We start from the raw sequence: 19,503 nt of genomic DNA on the forward strand, positions 1-19,503 counted from the left end.
AGCCATCGAGGCTAGGTCAAAAGGGGGCTGTCTGCTAGTTTGGGTGTTCTTGTGTATCTCCCCTCACTTTATATCAGCTGGATGCTTCACTTTCAGCTTTAGCCCTCAGTGGCTATGTCCTTGTCCATGGGCTCAGGTGTTCCCAAGTCTCACCACACTTTAGACCAACCAGCCTTTCTCTTCTCTCTCTCATCTCTAGATCAATGGGAGTCAACAGACTGTGGTTAAGCTCTGCCCATTTCTGCATTGCTGCCTTTCCCTTTCTTCCACTCACCAGTAGACCAATGTGGTCACCAGCAAGTTTATATGCCAGCTCATGTGTTCCCTTTGAGTTTCATTCTTAGAGAGGGGAGTTTGTCCTGAGGGAACTTGACTGCTTGCCTTGATGGCTTCCTGGTGAACAGCTTGCTTATTTGTGTAGTAGCCAGTTATGCTGACATTTTTGTTTTGGGTTTTTCCTGATGATCTTTATTTGAAGATCTATCTTCTGTCACTCTAGCTGTTCCAGGCAGATCTGCTTGTCCTTGCTAGGAAATGTCCCACCTCAGAAGGTTCTGATGGGACTCAGGATTCCACCTAAGGTCCTATACTCTGCAAAGGCTTTCCACCTAAAATACAATGTGGTAAGTATAACAAGCATTGTTGCTGTTAAATGTCATCAAGTCAGTAACTGACTCATAGCAATGCTATGTACAACAGAACAAAACACTATCTGGTCCTGGACCAACCTCACAATCGTTGTTACATCTGAGCCCACTGCTCCTGCCACTGTGCCAATCCATCTCACTGACGGTCTTCCTCTTTTTCTCCAATCCTCCACTTTACCAAACATGATTATCCTTCTCCAGTGACTGATCCCTCCTCACAATATGTCCCAAGTCTGAGAGACAAAGTCTAGTCTATCCTGGTTTCCAAGGAGCACTCTGGCTGTACTTCCAACACAGACAAAATTGTTCTTTTGGCAGTCCATGGTATTTTCAGTATTTTCTTTCAATAGCATAACGCAAAGGTATCAACTCTTCTACAATCTTCTTTATTTACTGTCCAACTTTCACAAGCAAATGAGATTACTGAAAATGCCATGGCTTGGGTCAGGCGCATCTTAGTCCTCAAACTGACATCTTTGCTCTTTAATTCTTTAAAGAGGTCTTGTGCAGCAGATTTGCTCAATGTAATACGTCGTTTGATTTCTTGACTGCTGTTTCCATGAGTTTTGATAGTTGATCTGAGCAAAATGAAGTCTTTGACAACTTCAAAGTTTTCTCCATTGATATAGATGTTGTTTATTGGTCCAGTGGTGAGGAGCTTTGTTTTCTTTACATTGAAATGCAACCCATACCAAAGGTTGTGGTCTTTGATCTTCATCAGTAAGTATTTTAAGTCCTCGTCACTTTTCAGAAAGCAACGCTGCATCATCTGCATTAACACAGGTTGTTAATGAGTCTTCCTGATGCCATATTTTTCTTCATATAATGTAACTTCTCGGATTATCTGTTCAGCATTCAGATTGGATACGTATGGTGAAAGAATACAGCCTTGGTACACACCTTCCCTAATTTTAAACCATTCAGTGTTCCCTTGTTCTGTTTGAACAACTGCCTCTTGGTCTATGCACAGGTCCCTCATGAGCACAATTAAGTGTTCTAGAATACTCAGACTTCACAATGTTGTCCATAACTTGTCATGATCCACACAATCAAAAGTCTTTAAGTAGTCAAAAAAGCACATGTAAACAGCTTTCTGGTATTCTTGGTTGAAAGCAGATATCTATCTGACATAATAATATCCCTCACTCCACGACCTCCTCTGAATCTGGCTTAAATCTCTGGAAGTTCTCTATGTAAGGTTGCAGACGTTTTTGCATAATCTTTAAGTAAAACGTTATTCACATTGGTTGTCAATGATATTGTTCGATGATTTCCGTATTCCATTGGGTCACCTCTCTTTGGAATGGGCATAAATACAGACCTTCCAGTCAGCTGTCTTCCAAATTTCTTGGTATAGATGAGTGCATGCCTCCAATGCTGCATCAGTTTCTTAAAAGATTTCCATTTGTATTCCCATCAATTCCCAATGCCTTGTTCTTTGCCAATGACTTCAATGTACTTTGAACTTTTTTCTTCATTGGCTCTTGATCACATGCTACCTCTTGAAATGGTTGAATATAGAACATTTCTTTTTGATACAGTGATTGACTGTATCTTCCTTCCCTCTTCTTTTGATGTTTTCTGCATCATTCAGTATTTTGCTCCGTGTGGTGGTGGTGGTGGTGTGCCATGAAGTCAGTTCCAACTCATAGCAACCCTGAATAGAGTTTCTGAGGCTGTAAATCTTCACGGGAGCAGAAAGCCTCATCATTCTCCTGCGCAACTGGTAGTTTCAAACTGCTGACACAAGCTGAGGTTTGAATTTTTCCTTCAGTTCCCTCAGCTTAAGAACACTGAATATGTTGTTCCCTTTTAGTTTTCTAACTCCAGATCTTTGCATATTTCATTATACTATTTGACTTTGTCTTCTTGAACTGACCTTTGAAATTTTCTGTTCAGCTCTTGTACCTTTTCTCATTTCTTCCATTTAGTTTAGTGTCTCTATGCTGGAGAACAAGTTTCCAAGTCTCTTCTGACATCCATTTTGGTCTTTTCCTTCTTTCATGTCTTCTCAATGATCCTATACTTTCTTCCTGTATGATGCTCTCAATGTCATCCCATAAGTCTTCTGGTCTTCAATCTTTAGTGTCTAATACATCTGTTTTTCAGATGATCTCTAAATTCAGGTAGGATATTTTCAAGGTCATATTTTGACTCTCATGGACTTGCTTTCATTTTCTTCAGCTTCAGCCTGAATTTCCATAAGAGCAATTGATGGTCTGTTACACAGTCTGCCCCTGGTCTTTTTTTGGCTGATGATATGGAGCTTTTCTACCATCTGTTTCCACAGATGTAGTCAATTTGATCCCTGTGTATTCTATCTTGGGAGGTTCGTGTATATAGTTGTCTTTTATGTTGTTTTAAAAAGGTATTTGCAGTGAAGAAGTCATTGGTATTGCAAAATTCTATCATGCAATCTCCAGCATCACTGCTATCACCAAGGCCATATTTCCCAACTACTGACCCTTCCTCTTTGTTTCCAACCTTTGCATTCCAATTGCCTTTTATTATCAATACATCATGATTGCATTGTTGATCAATTTCACACTGAAGAAGCAGGTACAACTCTTCAATTTCATCATCACTGGCTTTAGTGATTGGTGCATAAATTTAAATAATAGTGGTATTAACTGTTCTCTTCCTTGTAGACCTATGGATATTATCCCTATCGCAGATAGTGTTGCATTTCATGACTGCTCTTGATATGTTTCTTTTTTGATGATGACTGCGACGCCATTCCTCTTTGTCTTTCCCGGCATACTAAACCATGTGATTGTCAAGAGTCAACATGGCCTAAACCAATCCCTTTCAGCTCACTAATGCCTAGGACATCAATGTTCATACAGTCCATTTCATTTAGACAATTTTCAATTTTCTTAGATTCATACTTCTTACATTTCATGTTTCAATTTTACAGCTGTTTCTCTTCATTTTGAGTTGTGTCCTAACAGCAAATGACGGTCCCAAGGGCTTTACTCCATTCTCATCACGGTCAACTCTTCCCCAGTCGCATTTTAAGTGCCTTCCAAACTGAAGGGTACATCTTCAGGCACGATATCTGATAATATTCTGGTGTTCTTCATCTTGTTTTAATATTCAATAATCTGGTGTTGACAGTATTCCACTGCTATTCATAAGATTTTCATTGACTAAATATTTGGAAGTTGTTTGTCTCTCCTTCCCTAGTTTGTCTTTATCTGGCAGCTCAGCTGAAAGCTGTCCACCATGGGTGACCCTGCTGGTATTTAAAATTCTCGTGGCATAGCTTCCAGAATCACGGCAACACACAAGCCACCACAGTACAACAAATTGACAAACAAGTGGCAGAAAACAAGCATATGAATAATATTAATGAGAAACAGAGAGATGAACTTAGAGAAGTAGAGACAGTGGGGCAAAGGAAGGAAGGCGGAAAGGTTCAAGATCAAGGTTCTATTGGGTGGAAACGAAAGGAAAAGTACCTCAGACAAATCCAATGAACGTGAGCAATGGCAAGAAGTGAAAGCATGTGACATCCTCAGGGAATGGTTGTCTAGGAGTTAACAGGCGACTAAGATGTGAGTGAAAGGGAATTCAGGTTAGACTGGAGGCACTGGGCTTTACTTCAATAGGAACAAAGGCTTTAAACAAAGAATACAGTCAGATAAGCAATGTGAGACACTCTTTTTAACATTAAAATGTTTTGAGATCGCAAAATCATTCATAATGTCCACTGATTGCAAATGCCTATTTAGGAACATCAATTCCAGGTCTCCTTGAAGTAACTACTCCAAATGTCCCACTGGCTTATAGGTCATAATTCCAGTTAAGAGTTGTCTGAAGTCAGGAACTATTTACTATTTATCCTCTTTGGATTTACAGAACAAGGGATATAGCAGAACTATCAGAAATTGGAGGAAGGGTTTAGGAAAAAGAAGTGAGGACAAACAGAAAGAGAAGAGAACCAAAAGGGATGTCAAAAGATACTCTGAAATGTTATCTTGAACTTAGAGTAGATTATTGTTGTTGTCATCAAGTCAGTTCTGACTCATAATGAGCCTGTACAGGGTTTCTGAGGAGTGGTTGGTAAGTTTAAACTGCCGACTTTGGGGTTCAAACTGAACTTGAGGTCTAGTGCTTATCTTAAGGTGCCATACCAAGACTCCATAGAGTAGATAAAACAAAGCAAACTGAAGAAATAATGATGCAAATCAGCTGATGCAAAGGGTGGCTTGAAAAGGGGCTTCAAAAAGTTCATGCAAAAATTCTATTATCTTTTAATTGCACAAACTTTTTGAATATCCCTCATATTTTAATGAAATGTGCTGAAACCGAGAGTTAGAAAACACTCAGCATTTCTCAAGCTGAAAGAACTGAAGAAAAATTCGAATCTCCAGTTACAATACTGAAGGACTGTTGTTGTTATGTGCCATGGAGTCGGTTCCAACTCTTAGCAACCTGTACAGAATTTCTGAAGCTGTAAATCTTTATGGGAGCAGAAAGCCTCATCTTCCTTCTGTGGAACAGATGGTAGTTTCAAACTGCTGACTTTGCAGTTTGCAGCCTAATTTGTAACCACTATGCTACCAGAGCTCCTTATTGAAGGATTACATGGAGGAAAAAAAAATGGGCATCTTGGTGTGGCGCTGTTGGATAAAGCACTGGACTGCAAGGATGGTTTGAACCACAAAGTCAAGGTTCAAACTCAGCAGTCACTCCTTACAAGGTCACTAAGAGTCAGAACAGACTCAATGGCACTTAAAAATAACAAAAGCATGGGGAAAATAACAAAACCACTAGAAACTGGGAGGAAGACAAGGAGAAAAGAAGAAAGGAAGTAGACTTCTAATGTGGCCCTGTAGGATCAGCACTGGACTGCAAACCACAACGTTGGCAGTTCAAGCCCACCATCTGTTCCTTGGAAACCTTATAAAGGGTCTGTACAATTCAGAATCAACTCACGGCTCTTAACAACAACAGCAAGGAAAAGCAACGAACGATGCAGGTTACATCAAAAGAAGATGGAAGAAATACAGAGTCACCGTACCCAAAAGAACTGGTCAACATTCATGTGGTTGCAAATGAACAAAAACCAATGGAACTTAAGGAAGAAGTCAGAGCTGCATTGAAGGTACTGGTGGAAAACAAAGCTCAAGAAACTGACAGAAAACAAATTGGATGCTTAGATATGAGGATGGCAAAACTTCATCTCATGCACTTTGGAAATGTTATCAGGAATGACCAGTCCCATCAAATAGAGGGTCAGTGAAAAACAGGAAGGACCCTCTAAGAAATGGACTGATATAGTAGCTAAAAAACTGGATTTAACATAGCAACAATTTTAAATACGACGTAGGATGAGGCAATGTTTCATTCTCTTGTAAACAGGCTTTCCATTGAGTTGCAATTGACTCAATGGCATCTAACAACAAAAAAGCAAGGAAAGAGAGGAAAAATGACTATAAGGTTTCTGGCTTGATCACCTCAATGGAGTGAAGATGATTATTAATGGTTTTGGAAAAGAGGATTTAACATTAGGGAGATGTTAAGAGTCAGAGATCTACAGCACATCTAGTTGTTCTGTCCATACACAGTTAAAACACAAATTTGGAGCTCTTAAAACAGGCCAAAACCAGATAGGAATTTGAGTATCATATCTTGCATCGTATACTGGAAACAGGTGTGGCATGAGTAAGAATGAGGTCACTGAGCATGACTGGGTCCCCAGTTCAGAATCTAGTAATCCTAGGGCAAAGAAGATAATGCACAAATTGAGAAGAGTCTTCAGCAAGGGAAAAACAAGAAAGACACTGTGTGTTAAGTCTAGAAGTACACATGTCAAAAAAACATTTGGCATATGGTGCTAAGTAATAACAGATGATCAATTAGTAAAAAGACTGTAAAGAGGTTATTGGATTTGGAAAGTGTGTGGTCACTGATAATCTCTGTTCAAGCAGTATCATTTCAATGGGGAGTAGGTAAAGGATAAATTGAATTGATGAATGAAAAATGGGGAAGGAGAGACAGCACAGATCATTCTGTTCAAAAAGTCTGACCATGAAGGAAGGAGTAAGAGGTGTTAGTAGCCTGACAGGTCACCAGGTCCCACATATTTTGTACATCATTTTTTCATTTGACTTGTGTCTAAAGAATAGGAACTATCTTCAGTATTCTTACATCACCTAACAAATCATGTAAGAAAAACTGAGGCACTACTAAGTCATTGTTAAGAATGCAAACTATAATAACTCATATTGTTGTTGCTGAGTACCATGGAGTCAATTCTGACTTATAATGAGCCTGTATAGGGTTTCCAAGGAATCGCTGGTGGGTTTGAATCGCCAACCTTGAGGTTAGCAGAGCAGTGTTGATCCTACAGTGGCACACCAGGACTCCATAAAACCTCACACACTTCACTAAAACGTCACTAAATTCCTAGAATACAAGGGAGAGTCCTACACTGAACCGATGAAATAGACATTAAATAATTCACCTATTTTATGGACTTAATTGTGCCCAAAAATATATATCAACTTGGCTATGCCATAAGGCTCAGTATTATGTAATTATTTTCCATTTTGTGTAATTAACCTATATGTTGTAAAATTCTAATACCTATATGATGTTATTGAGGCTGGATTAGAGGCAACTGTGTTAATGAGACAGCATACAACCTACAGGATTAGGTTTTATTTTGAGATAATCTCTTTTGAGATATAAAAAGATTAAATAAGTAAGAAAAGATTTAGAGACTTCAGTACTATCAAGAACAAAGAGTCAGGAGTTGAATGTGTCCCTGCAGTGAGAAGCTCCTAGACCTAGGGAGAAGACCAAGATATGCAAAGATTCCCAAGCTGGGCTCACAGACGTTGAAAGGAGTTTAAGAACCTTCCCAAGAGCTCACAAAAAAAGCCTTCCCCTAGAAGCAGCACCTTGAATTTGAACTTCTAGACTCTTATATTGTGAGAAAATAAATTTCTGTTTGTTAACCTTATTCACTTGTGGTAATTGTGCTATAGTGGTGGTGGTGGTGATGGTCATGTGCCGTGGAGTCAGTTGCAACTCATAGCGACCCTGTACAGCATTAATGAGGCTGTAAATCTTTACGGGAGCAGAAAGCCTCATCTTCGTCCCGTGGAACAGCTGGTAGTTTTAAACTGCTGACCCTGAGGTTAGCAGCCCGATTTGTAACCACTACACTACTGGAGTTCCTTTCTGCTATAGTAGTACTAGGTAACTAAAGACAGTCTGCATGGGGTGACTGTTTAAAACAGGCTAGCCCGATTATATAATTTGACAAATTCTGTGAACAACATGAAGAATGCGTTGTAAGATGTTACCTTCATTCCTTCACCCTGGGCTATACAGAGACACACTCACCTCCATAGTAGAGTCCTGTAGCAGTGCACATCCGCCACTGTCCCTGATACATTCCTGCTCTGCTCGGACTGCACATCTGGACGCTGACATCTGCAATCTCTTGGGGCTCTAGCGATCTCACCATCACCATGTTCACATGTCCAAACTGGTCTCCCCCAACATATTTAAGACAAACCCCGGGAGGCCAGGCCTCTGCCCCTGAGTTCAAGAAAAAGAAAAAAAGAGAAAACATTAGGCAATTAATAGCCCTGTTCTAAGTGGTTTATCACAAACTGCAGAGAAGGCTTTCTCTCACATACATACAGAAAACTACCCACGCATTCTTGAGCTATGTCTCATGTGACTGATCATTTATCATTTAGTTAACAACCTCTGACTAACAATTTGTTCCTAAGAGGACTCATATAAAGCAAAACCAATGCAGTTCTGCAAGAAGATGCGTGTTTCCAGTAACCCAGGGAAGGCGGAATATCACACTGCATCTGTAGTACCTAAAAATTACATCTACAAAGAGTCTTGTAGATTATAGTCCCACACTTCTGGGCAACTGCTCTTTCTAATAAGAGGTTGTTGTTGTTGTTGTTGTTGTTGTTGTTAAATATCATCAAGTCGGTTCCAACTCATAGCAAACCTGTATAGGGTTTCTGAGTAGCTGGTGGGTTTGAACTGCTGACCTTGTGGTTTGTACTCCAGTACCACAGCGCCACACCAGGAGTCCAATCAGAGGTAATATTTGTCTATTTTCACTTAACTTATTAAAAGCGGATACTCAAAAGTAACAAAATAAGTCTGTTCTCACTTAACTTATTAAAAGCGGATACTCAAAAGTAACAAAATAAGTCTGTTCTGAGTTTTCAAGGCAAGAGAAAAAAAGACCACAAGGAGAATCTTCAATGACATTATTTTCATTTTAAAAGTGCTTTTTATAGTTAAGGACCCCAGAAGAAATGTCAAAGTCTTTTGACTCGACTCGATACAAATACAAAATGGAGGAGTCAAGTAAAAGTTGAGTTGCCAGATTCAAGCAATGGTGGGGAAAATAGGGACAATGGGGTAGACTCCCCATCAATCTTAAGGCAGAGGTATTGTGGGAAAAACAGGAAAGGCAGTACAGAGAAAAGGCTTTGGCAGGAATGTCTTTCTATCTTTGAAAGTGTCAAAGATTTTATTTGGTACCTACTTTCATGTGTACCTACTTTCATGCAAATGAATTCAGAATGAGAAATCCATGCATTGACTTGCTCTAACCAGTAGCGTATAGGTATTCACACAGTAACTAGATATGATCTTTGTGAAGTCTTTCTAATATACACCAATTGATACACTCCTTTTTATTGTAGACAGAAATCTCTCTCTTTTAGGATATACACATTCATTATGAAAACAAATTATTGTGGAAAAACTGGGCTCTTAAGGACACAATGTGTTTCTAATTTCTCTCCTAACAATACTCTGGGATGCCCCCTTCCCTTGCTCATGTAGTGCCAGACTGGTTTTGGTATACCTGATGGCTCACTACTGAAAAGACACCAACATAGAAAGGCAACCAGAGCTTCACTGTTGGGATCTCAGTCATAAAATCAGCAGTATCCTCTGTGGTCCTTAAACGACAGCAGCGGAAACTAAACTTTGTCATCCTCCTTTAAACAAGGAAAGACACTTGCCAGCAAAGTGTTCTAAGTAAACACTAAGAAAGGCAACCACAACAGAATGATCTATTTTGCTGGCAATGCATGCAATTCTGTTTGACATTTCTGCGCAAAAGCACATTTGTCTTAGGTCAAGAAAAACAGTAGCTGACATGAAACACCTTAGAAAATACCAGTCCCTTAAAAACCAAGCTAAAGCTGAATTCAAATTTATTCTTTAACACATATCCACATGTAACAAGACAATATTTATATGAAAACCAAAGAATGTGTTAGTTTTTGAACATTCAAGAAATTAAAGAAAACCAAAACTGGTTGTGGGGAAGACTGCCCTATACTGGGATAGACAACCACAGCAGCTGAGAAGGCTGGGTCTCTCCACTGTACAAAAGAACCACAGCCATAAGTAACCTGAGCTAGAATTAAATGACTATGTTAATGATGCAGCTAGGGTCTTGATCTTTTTAGTATTCTACACTGTATCTTATCTTAAGACTTTTCCAAGTTATCACAATCAAGCATATGATTGTTGTGGTTAAGCACCATCGAGTGGGTTCCAACTAATAGCAACCCAGTAGTGGGTTTCTGAGGAGCAATTGGTGAGTTTGAACCACCAACCTTGCAGTTCAAACAGACCTTGAAGTTGAGTGCTTATCCTATGGTGTCACACCAGGACTCTGTAACATATGATGTGATAATCAGAATATCATTATATTGCCAAAACAAAACAAAACAAAAATATAAACCCACGATATGGCAATTTTGAGACGGCAGACTGTACCGCAAAAAATCCAATTAATAAGTGCATCACTTACAGAAAATCTGGGACTTATCAGATATAAGTAATTAGAGAAATAGTTTTGAGACAATAAGGAACATCCAAAAAGCAATGCAGAATACAAACCTCAATGTAGATCTCCTATCTTTTTAACTCGAGTTTAAAGAATGCATTTTAAATTAAGCTTCAGTAAGAAAGGGACCATCATCAATTCTGTCACCATTTTTCCTGTGTAGCTAATAAAGTGACTGCTATTGTTATTTGGTTTTGCCTCATAGTGAGCCCAAGGAGTTCTGGTAGTGTAATGATTACAAATCGGGCTGTGAACCTCAAGGTTACAGTTCGAAACTACCAGCTATTCCGCGGGAGAAAGAGGAGGCTTTCTGCTCCCGTAAAGATGTACAGCCTCGGAAACCCTGTACAGGGTCGCTATGAGTCAGAACCGACTCCACGGCACATAACAACAACATAGTGAGAGCACGCACAACAGAACAAAACACTGCCTGGTCCTGTGCCATTCTCACAACTGTCATTATTTTTGAGGTCTCTGCTGAGGTCACTGTCAGTCTATCTTGTTGCAACAGATTTCTCTAATGTAATATGTGGCTTGATTTTTTGACTTCTGCTACATGAGTGTTGGTTGTGGAGCCAAGCAAAATGTAGCCTGTGACAACTTCAATCTTTTCTCTATTCTCATGTTATTTATTGGTCCATGTCTTAGTTATCTAGTGCTGTTAATAACAAACGCTAAGTGGATGGCTTTAACAAACAGAAATTTATTCTCTCACAGTTTTGGAGGCTACAAGTCCCAATTTAGAGTACTGGCTCTTGATTAAGGTAGTTGTCTCTTTTCAGCATCTGTAGGTTCAGCATTCCTTAGAAATTACCATGTGTCTTGACATCAACCATTCCCTGGATCTAGGAGCTTTACTGTGCAAGGACCCCAGGTCCCAAGGATACATTCCATTCCTGGCTCTTCTTTCTTAGTGGTAGCAAGTGCCCTCTCTGCTCAAACTCTTATTTCTTATAAAGTATAAGTTTTTGCATACCACACACTTGAGAATCTCCTGTACATCTGATCTGGGTCTTGGTGGGTAGTCCTGGCATGGCTGGTGCTGCACGCACTGGACTGCAATGTCTGTTTGAACCACAAAGATCGCGGTTCAAACCACCAGCCGCTTGCTCCTCCGAAGCCCTATAGAGGGTTGCTATGCGTTGGAACTTGATGGCACCTAACAGCAATAATCCTACCCATAATCCTTATTGGTTTATCGTATCAGATCACATCATGGGGGATCATCACATCAACTGGCAAACCACAGTCAAGTGGACACAATTCACAACAGTCCAGCTTTGAGGAGTTTTGTTTTCTTTACATTGCGGTATAATCCATATGGAAGGCTATAGTCTTTGATCTTTATCAGTAAGCTTTTTAAGTCTTCTTGCTTCTAGTAAGCAAGATGGTGTCATCTGCATATCTATGGTTGTTAATGAGTCTTCTTCCTCCAATCCTTCTTCATATAATCCAACTTCTCAGATTATTTGCTCAGAATACAGACTTAGTATGGTGAAAGAATGCAACCCTGCACACACCTTTCCTGATTTTAAGACAGTCAGTATTCCCTTGTTTTGTTCAAATGACAACGACTGCTTTTTTGATCTATGTTCAGGTTCCCCATGATCACAATTAAGTGTTCTAAAATACCCATTCTTCACAGTTTGTTATGAGTCACAGAGTTGCATAGTCAATAAAGCACAAGCAAGTATCTTTCAGGTATCTCTGCTTTCAACCAAAATCCGCAGTGATATTCCTCATTTCATGTCCTCTTTTGAATCTGACTTAAATTTCTGGCAGCTCCCTGTCAATGTACTGCTACAATAATTTTTAAATTATCTTCAGCAAAATTTTACTTGCATGAAATACTAATGATATTGTTAGATGATTTTCACTTTCCACTGGGTCATCTTTCTTGGGAATGAGCACAAACATGGATCTCTTCCAATCAGTTGGCCAGATAGCTATCTCCAAATTTCTTGGCATAGATGAGTAAACATCTCCAGCACTACATCAGTTGTTGAAACATTTCAATTTATACTCCATCAAGTCCTGGAATCTTGTTTTTCACCAATGACTTCAGTACAATTTAGACTTCTGCCTTCAGTACCATCAGTTCTTGATCACATGCTACCTCTTGAAATGGTTAGGCACTGACCATTTCTTTGTGGTGCAGTGACTCTATGTATTCCTTCTAACTTCGTTTATTAAATGCCTACTGGATCATTTAGTATTTTGCCCGAAGAATCCTTCAATATTGTAAGCTGAGGCTTCTTTTTTTTGCAGTTCCTTCAATTTGAGAAATGTTGAGCATGCTCTTCCCTTTCAGCTTTCTAACTCCAGGTCTTTGTACATTTCCTTATAATACTTACTTGACTTTGTATTCTCTGACTGCCCTTTGAAATTTTCTGGTCAGATCTTTCCCTTCCTCACTGCTTCCAGTTGCTTTCGCTTCTCTAAGTTCAAGAGTCAGTTTCAGAGTCTCTTCTGACATCCACTTTTGTTTATGTTTTCTTTCCTATCCTTTTGCTTTAGTTGACTTTTTGCTTTCTTCATTTATGACGTTCTTGATGTCATCCACAAATCTTCAAGTCTTCAGTTATTAGTCTCTAATGCATCAAATCTGTCCTTGAGACAGTCTCTGAATTTAGGTGGGATAACTCAAGGTCATAATTTGACTCTCATAGACTTGTTTTCATTTTCTTCCGTTTCAGCCTGAACTTGCATACAAGCACTAATTGATTGGTCTGATTCACAGGTGGCCCCTGATCTTGTTTTGGCTGATGACACTGAGTTTCTTCTTAATCTCTTCCCAAAGATGTAGTCAATTTGATGCCAATGTATTCCATCAGGTGAGATCCATGTGTATAGTCACCTTTAATGTTGCTGGAAAAAGGTTTTTGCAATTAATAAGTCATTGGTCTTGCAAGATTATATCATGCAATCTCTAGCACTGGTCATATATTCCAACTACAGAGGTCATATTTTCCAAACACGAGCTCACCAGCTGCTCCTTGGAAATCCTATACAGGGTCACCATGGGTTGGAATCGACTTGACAGCACTTAAGAACAACAACAACAACAACAATTCTGGTGTGGTGCTGTGAGTTAATGCGTTGGCTGCAAGGTTGGTTTGAACAAGATCGGCAGTTCGAGCTCCTTGGAAACCCTATACAGGGTTGCTCGCTATGAGTCAGAACTGATGCAATGGCACTCAACAACAACAATCCTTCATCTGTTTCCAGTTTTTGTATCCCAATCACAAGTAATTATTAATGCATCCTGATTGCATGTTTGATCAATTTCAGACTGAAGAAAACTGATAAAATTTCTTCAATTCCAGCATCACTGGTTTTAGTGGTTGATGCATAACTTGAATAATACTGGTATTACCTGATCTTCCTTGCAGGTGTATGGGTATTATACTATCACAGACAGCACTTACTTCAAGATAGATCTTGCAATGCTCTTTTTGATGATAAATATGATGCCATTCTTCTTCAATTTGACTTTCCTGGCATAATAAACCCTATGACTGTCTGAATCAAAATAGTAGCAACTAGTCCATTTCAGCTCACTAATGCCTAGGATACAGATTTTTATGCATTCTATTTCATTTTAGACAACTTCCAATTTTCCTAGATTCACAACTTCATACATTCCATGCTCCAATAATTAATGGACGTTTGTAGCTGTTTCTTCTCATTTTAAATTGCACCTCATCAGCAAATGAAGATCCCAAAAGCTTTGCTCAATTCAATTCACATGATTAAGGTGAACTCTACTTTGAGGAGGCAGCTATTCCCCAATCATATTTTGAATGCCTTTCAAACAGACAGGTACTTCTAGTATTATCTGTGACAATGTTCCATTGCTATTCATGCGGTGTTCAGTGACTTCAGATGTTGTCTGCCTCTCCTTCTTCTTAGTCTGTTTTAGTCTGGAAGCTTTGCTGAAACCTGTTCACCATGGAGACCCTGCTGATATTTAAAATACCAGTGCCATAGTTTCCATCATCTCAGCAACACACAAGCCACAACAGTACAACAGACTGACAAGACAAGTAGTAGACTGGAACATAATAAAATATAATAAAGTGTCTGAAACATAGTAAAATGTGTTGAATAAATGAGTGCATGAAGCAGAATTCTCTTTCTCTATAGTTGTAACAGGACTCTTCGTGTGGTGCTGCAGGATCAGCACTAGACTGTGAACTACAAGGTCGGCAGCTCAAACCCACCAGCTGCTCCTTGGAAACCCTACTGAGTTGGCACCAACTCAATGGCACTTAACAACATAGTCATAACATGTAGGTAGCATAGTGGAATATGAGCTGGACTGCTAACTACAAGGTCAGGAGTTTGAATCTACCAGTTCATTCACAAGAGAAAGATTTTCTGCTCCCATAAAGATTTACAGCCTCAGAAACCCTATACAGGGTCACTATGAGTCGGAACAGACTTGGTGGCACACAACCACTAACCACCATAACCATAACATGGCCCTCTAGGATAAGCATTGGCTTGTTAACCCACAAGGTCAGCAATTCAAACTAACCAGCTGCTACTCAGAAACCTTATAAAGGGTTGCTATGAGTCGACACTAACTTGAAGTCACTTAAACACAGAAATAGTCATACTGAAGAGAAAGATAGAAAATGTACTATTTTAGATTAACAGGTCACAAGATATATGGGAGAAATCGTTGTTCTTCGTAAGTTTTCTTCCCAACTCTTGTTTTAGATCCACATTGATGCAGTTCAAAAAGTACATGGGACTCTATTGATATGCTTAAGCCACTCCCTCAGATGACCATCACGACTATGCACACCAGAACACTACAGTTATAACATGCTCAGCTTAATAGTCACCATAGTTGATAATAAAGCATGGTATGGTAAGTGAGAACTATGGGTATTGGTAAAGAGAGTTCTATCTACTCACATCTTTAAAGTACAGGAACAGTTTAAAAAATCCACTGTGGCCTCCAAATGCAGGTTTCCTAAGCTTCCAATACTTCTACAGCAACAAAAGGTTTCAGCATTTATCATTCAATATCTCAGTTCTATTTTACTATGGTCTAATTTATTTTCATAGTTCCTGTCTGTTGTACTCAAGTACAACAGATGAAATTGATAGAAACTGCACCTGAGTTGTCCTAACAGCTTTGTTAAAGAAAAGTACATGTCACATTGTTTAAAATGAAACTTCTAATATATTTTTAAATCCTTGTTGTTGTTGTTGTTAAGTGCCATCAAGTTGATACTGACCCTGTATAAGGTTTCCAAGGAGCAGCTAAAGCACTTAACATGAGAATGCTATTTATCAGCCTATTTTAGATGCTATTAAAAGTTAAATTCATAATTTTTTTTTAAATATTCAGATTTTTTTTAAAAAGGTCCCCTTTACAGGCTCAGAGGCTATGTTAAATTTGAGTCCAACTCATCAAATGTAAGCAGAAAAGCAGTCAGACCTAGCAATACAGATTTTCTCCAAATCAAGCCAAAGGCATATTTTTAAGTGTTCTATTTTTACATTCTAGTCACTACATCAACCTTCTAAGTCACCCATTATCCCCAGGAATATCTAATGAGTGAGTAGCTATGCCAAATGGCTTTCTGAAATATAAAATGGTTATCCTGAAACAAGACGATATTTTAAACAGTTCAACAATACTCTTAGTAACTTCCAGTATCTACAAACACTAATGAAATGACAGAATTACCATACAACACAGCAATTTCACTCATAAGTATATACCCAAAGAATTAAAAGCAGACACCGAAATAGATACTTGTACACCTATGTTCACTGCTACAGGCCAAAGATGGAAACAACCCAAGTGTCCACCAACAGATGAATGGATAAATAAAACGTGGTTTATAAATACAATTTAGCCATAAAGAAAAATTCTGAGATGACATGGATGTATCTGGAAAACAGAATACTGAGCAAAAAAGGGGGAAATTAAGTAAGACACAAAAGGAGTTTATGATTCAACTCATATGAAATAGCTAAAATTAATAAATATATAGAGACAAAAATTTATCAGTGTTAACCAGGGCCTGGGGGGAGGTAAAAAATGTTTCCATGCATTGGTGATTTGGGAGACACATAAACTTCACTCGAATATAATTCATGTACAGATTTCAAAAGCATTTTTGATTAGTAACACAACAGTGTTTAGTAATTTAGATTAGAAGCCTAATGAATAAAACATAAACTGAAGAGATTATTCTGGTATTGTTAAAAGCAGGAAAAAATAAGAAAGGTGAGAAAGAAATTAGGCAAAGTGAAGAAAATCAGACAATGAACAAATAAGAATTTCAACAAAAATACAAAATGTAGCTATTTTCCTGTGTTACTATGTATCCCCCAAACCACCAATGCGCATAGTATGTAGCAAAAAGGGATGGAACGACTGACAATTTTACAAACCCACAGATAACCCACGTCATCTACAACACCAGGGAAGTTGTGTGCTTGGACAATGACAATGCTAAACATCCATCTTAAGGAGACTGACTTTTTTTAAATGCTAGAAAGACTAAGAATAACAATTTAAACTAATATTCACTCTTATATATAGAATGCTGGTTTAGCTAGTCTTTCCCCAGAATAAAAAGCTCAACTGTAAATAAATGAAAAGTAAGTAGTCAACAGTAGGTTGCTTTTCTAGGTTTACCGGAACCCAGAGCTCACATCAGATTACCTTCCCAGGTAAGAGTCGCCCTCCCCACCACCACACATACACCCACCCACACATTTTTAGCTAAATCACTCCTTTTTGTCTAGCATTACATCTTTCAGAATGTCTCTAACATTTCTTATTTAACAGTGAAGTCCAAACAATCTCACATAGGCAGTATAAATTGTGAAGGATGGGACAAAAGATTCTTAGCCCATCCAAGTGACACAAGTCACCAGATGAGAGTTCAGTATACAAAAGGTGATAATTAGCAGTTGCCAGACACAAATTCAGACACTATTTCCAAAGAACTATAGTTAATTTTTTCTAATTTTTCTGAAAATAAAGTTAGTGTATTCAAAATAATCTTTTAAACAATTTTGTCAGTCTTCCTATTTTTTCCACTCTGAGCAATAACCCAAACTTCTTACCCTAATTTTCAAAGTGCTATTAACTCCTCAGATAGAAATCTCAATGAAATTTCACAAAGAATTATTTTTGTATTTCCAAAATAATGAGCTTTCAAAAGAGCAGATGCTCACCAGCTCTGTCCATCTACCTTGTTCTATTCAAGGATGTAACCTCCTCTAGCCTGCTGGAAATGACAAGAAGATTAATTAGAGCAGAAATAAAATGATGGAGTAGATTGTACAGGTGGAGACAATACCACCACTAAAAGGACTGGTCCTGCTACCAACTAAATATCGAATTGTGTTTAGATGCTGTGAAGTCACAGGTGGGTTTGGAAGGATGAGACCTAAATTCTTCCTAAACAAGGGCAGGAGGTAATTCAGGGTAGTTTGGTCATTCTGAATTAAAAGAAAATGTGACATCCTGTATCAGAAGAAGTTCAAAGCTGCATAATCAAATAAATTAAGTTAAAACATTTCCTTTTCATTTAACTATTAAAGAAAAGAAAACTGAGCAAAGAAGAACTGCCCATTATACATTTACCAGAATTCTGGATCCTCCACGTTTTTATAAACTGAGTATCTGGTGGTATCGACTCTCCTTCTCCTATGGTGACATCTTCAACAAAGGACATAGAGGGCACAGTGATGTTTGGGCTCTCGAAGTCATAGTAAGCGCCAATTGCTGCTTGTAGGTTCCTACAAATAAAGGGAAAAAAGGCAACAGACTTAAGTCCTCTACAGAGAACATTATCCTAAGCTATTACTTAACTGTCAAACCAAACAAAAAAGTCAGTTTAAGATTTGCAATAGCACCTAAGACTTCTTGTGTGTAAGTATTCAGAGCTATTGATCCTTACTGAGAAAATAACAACAATAAAAATAACGTATCAGAAAAAAAAACCAAATATCAAGACCAACAAACAACCTGGTCCATCAAATGTGTCCATATTGAAAGTAACAAACATTGGTCTCATTAGCATCAATATGATGAAATCTCACTCTTACCCATAAGCATAATTAGTATTGGTAAGTAACTCAAAGAAAAAATTTATTTTCTGTAACTCTGTGGAATTCAAAGACGTAGGCTACGTCTTGTAAAAAATAATCGATTTAATTTTTTGAAAAAGTAAGTCCCATGCTTATCCTCCAGTAAACTAAAGTTCAAACCTTCCTGTTATAGGTTCAAGCAAACAATTTGATCTCTGATCCCAGGTCTCTGCTCCATGTAAACTTTATTTAGCACAACACAATAGGCAGTTTTTTGTTTGTTTGTTTGTTTTTTGGTGGTGTAATTTCAGATATTACTGACTAACATGACAGGCCACGATTACATGAAAGTTGGCTTGCAGTGTTGTTGGTAAGTTTCACTGAGTAAGTTCTGAGTCACAGCAACTCTGTATAGGGTTTCCAAGGAGCTACTGGTGAGTTTGAACAGCAGACCCTGTATTTCACATCAATCTTGTGGTCTAGTGCTTATTTAAGAGAGTCTGTGTCCTTCAAGGGTATCAATGAAGACTATGCTATGCCTTGGGAACTCAAAAAAAATAGTCACTATAACATTCTGAGCTGACCTCTCTACCTTGAATTTAAATGACCCACTCAGATCCCCTCAGAAACCATTGTTTTGAATAGACCTTGTTCTCTGGATTGTTTTAACTCTAAAACTAGTCCTAGTTATGATTTGTCCCATAAAATAATCTTCATTAACTTCCATCTTACTTAAAAGACGGATGGAAAGATCAGCTCTTTTAGCTAGCTGATCTTTTTGCAATGGCTTTGGCATTAATATAGCCAAAGCTTGCTGAGACCAAGATGTTCAATCCAAAATGAAAAAAGGTCGAGTCATGCGAAATCCCAACTTTAGTAACTATCACAGCTATGGTAACCCTATTGTCTTTTTCCAATTTCTCATAG

General features: G+C 38.4%; 1 protein-coding gene across 2 annotated transcripts in view; it reads right to left on the bottom strand.

The window, feature by feature from the left end:
* Positions 1–19,503, bottom strand: part of LOC102814402 (chromosome unknown open reading frame, human C6orf106) — a 162,816-nt gene that overhangs the window by 62,752 nt on the left and 80,561 nt on the right. The window contains exons 2-3 of one of the 2 annotated variants that reach the window (XM_006860382.1): positions 18,131–18,285; positions 8,007–8,204 (exon numbers count right to left, since the gene is read on the bottom strand). In XM_006860382.1, coding sequence (XP_006860444.1) covers positions 8,007–8,204; positions 18,131–18,285 — 353 coding nt within the window. The remainder of the gene's footprint in view (positions 1–8,006; positions 8,205–18,130; positions 18,286–19,503) is intronic. The other variant, XM_006860383.1, reaches the window with a different exon arrangement.

Source organism: Chrysochloris asiatica, unplaced genomic scaffold, assembly GCF_000296735.1.
Source record: "Chrysochloris asiatica unplaced genomic scaffold, ChrAsi1.0 scaffold00038, whole genome shotgun sequence".
In the NCBI taxonomy this organism is placed as follows: Eukaryota; Metazoa; Chordata; class Mammalia; order Afrosoricida; family Chrysochloridae; genus Chrysochloris; species Chrysochloris asiatica.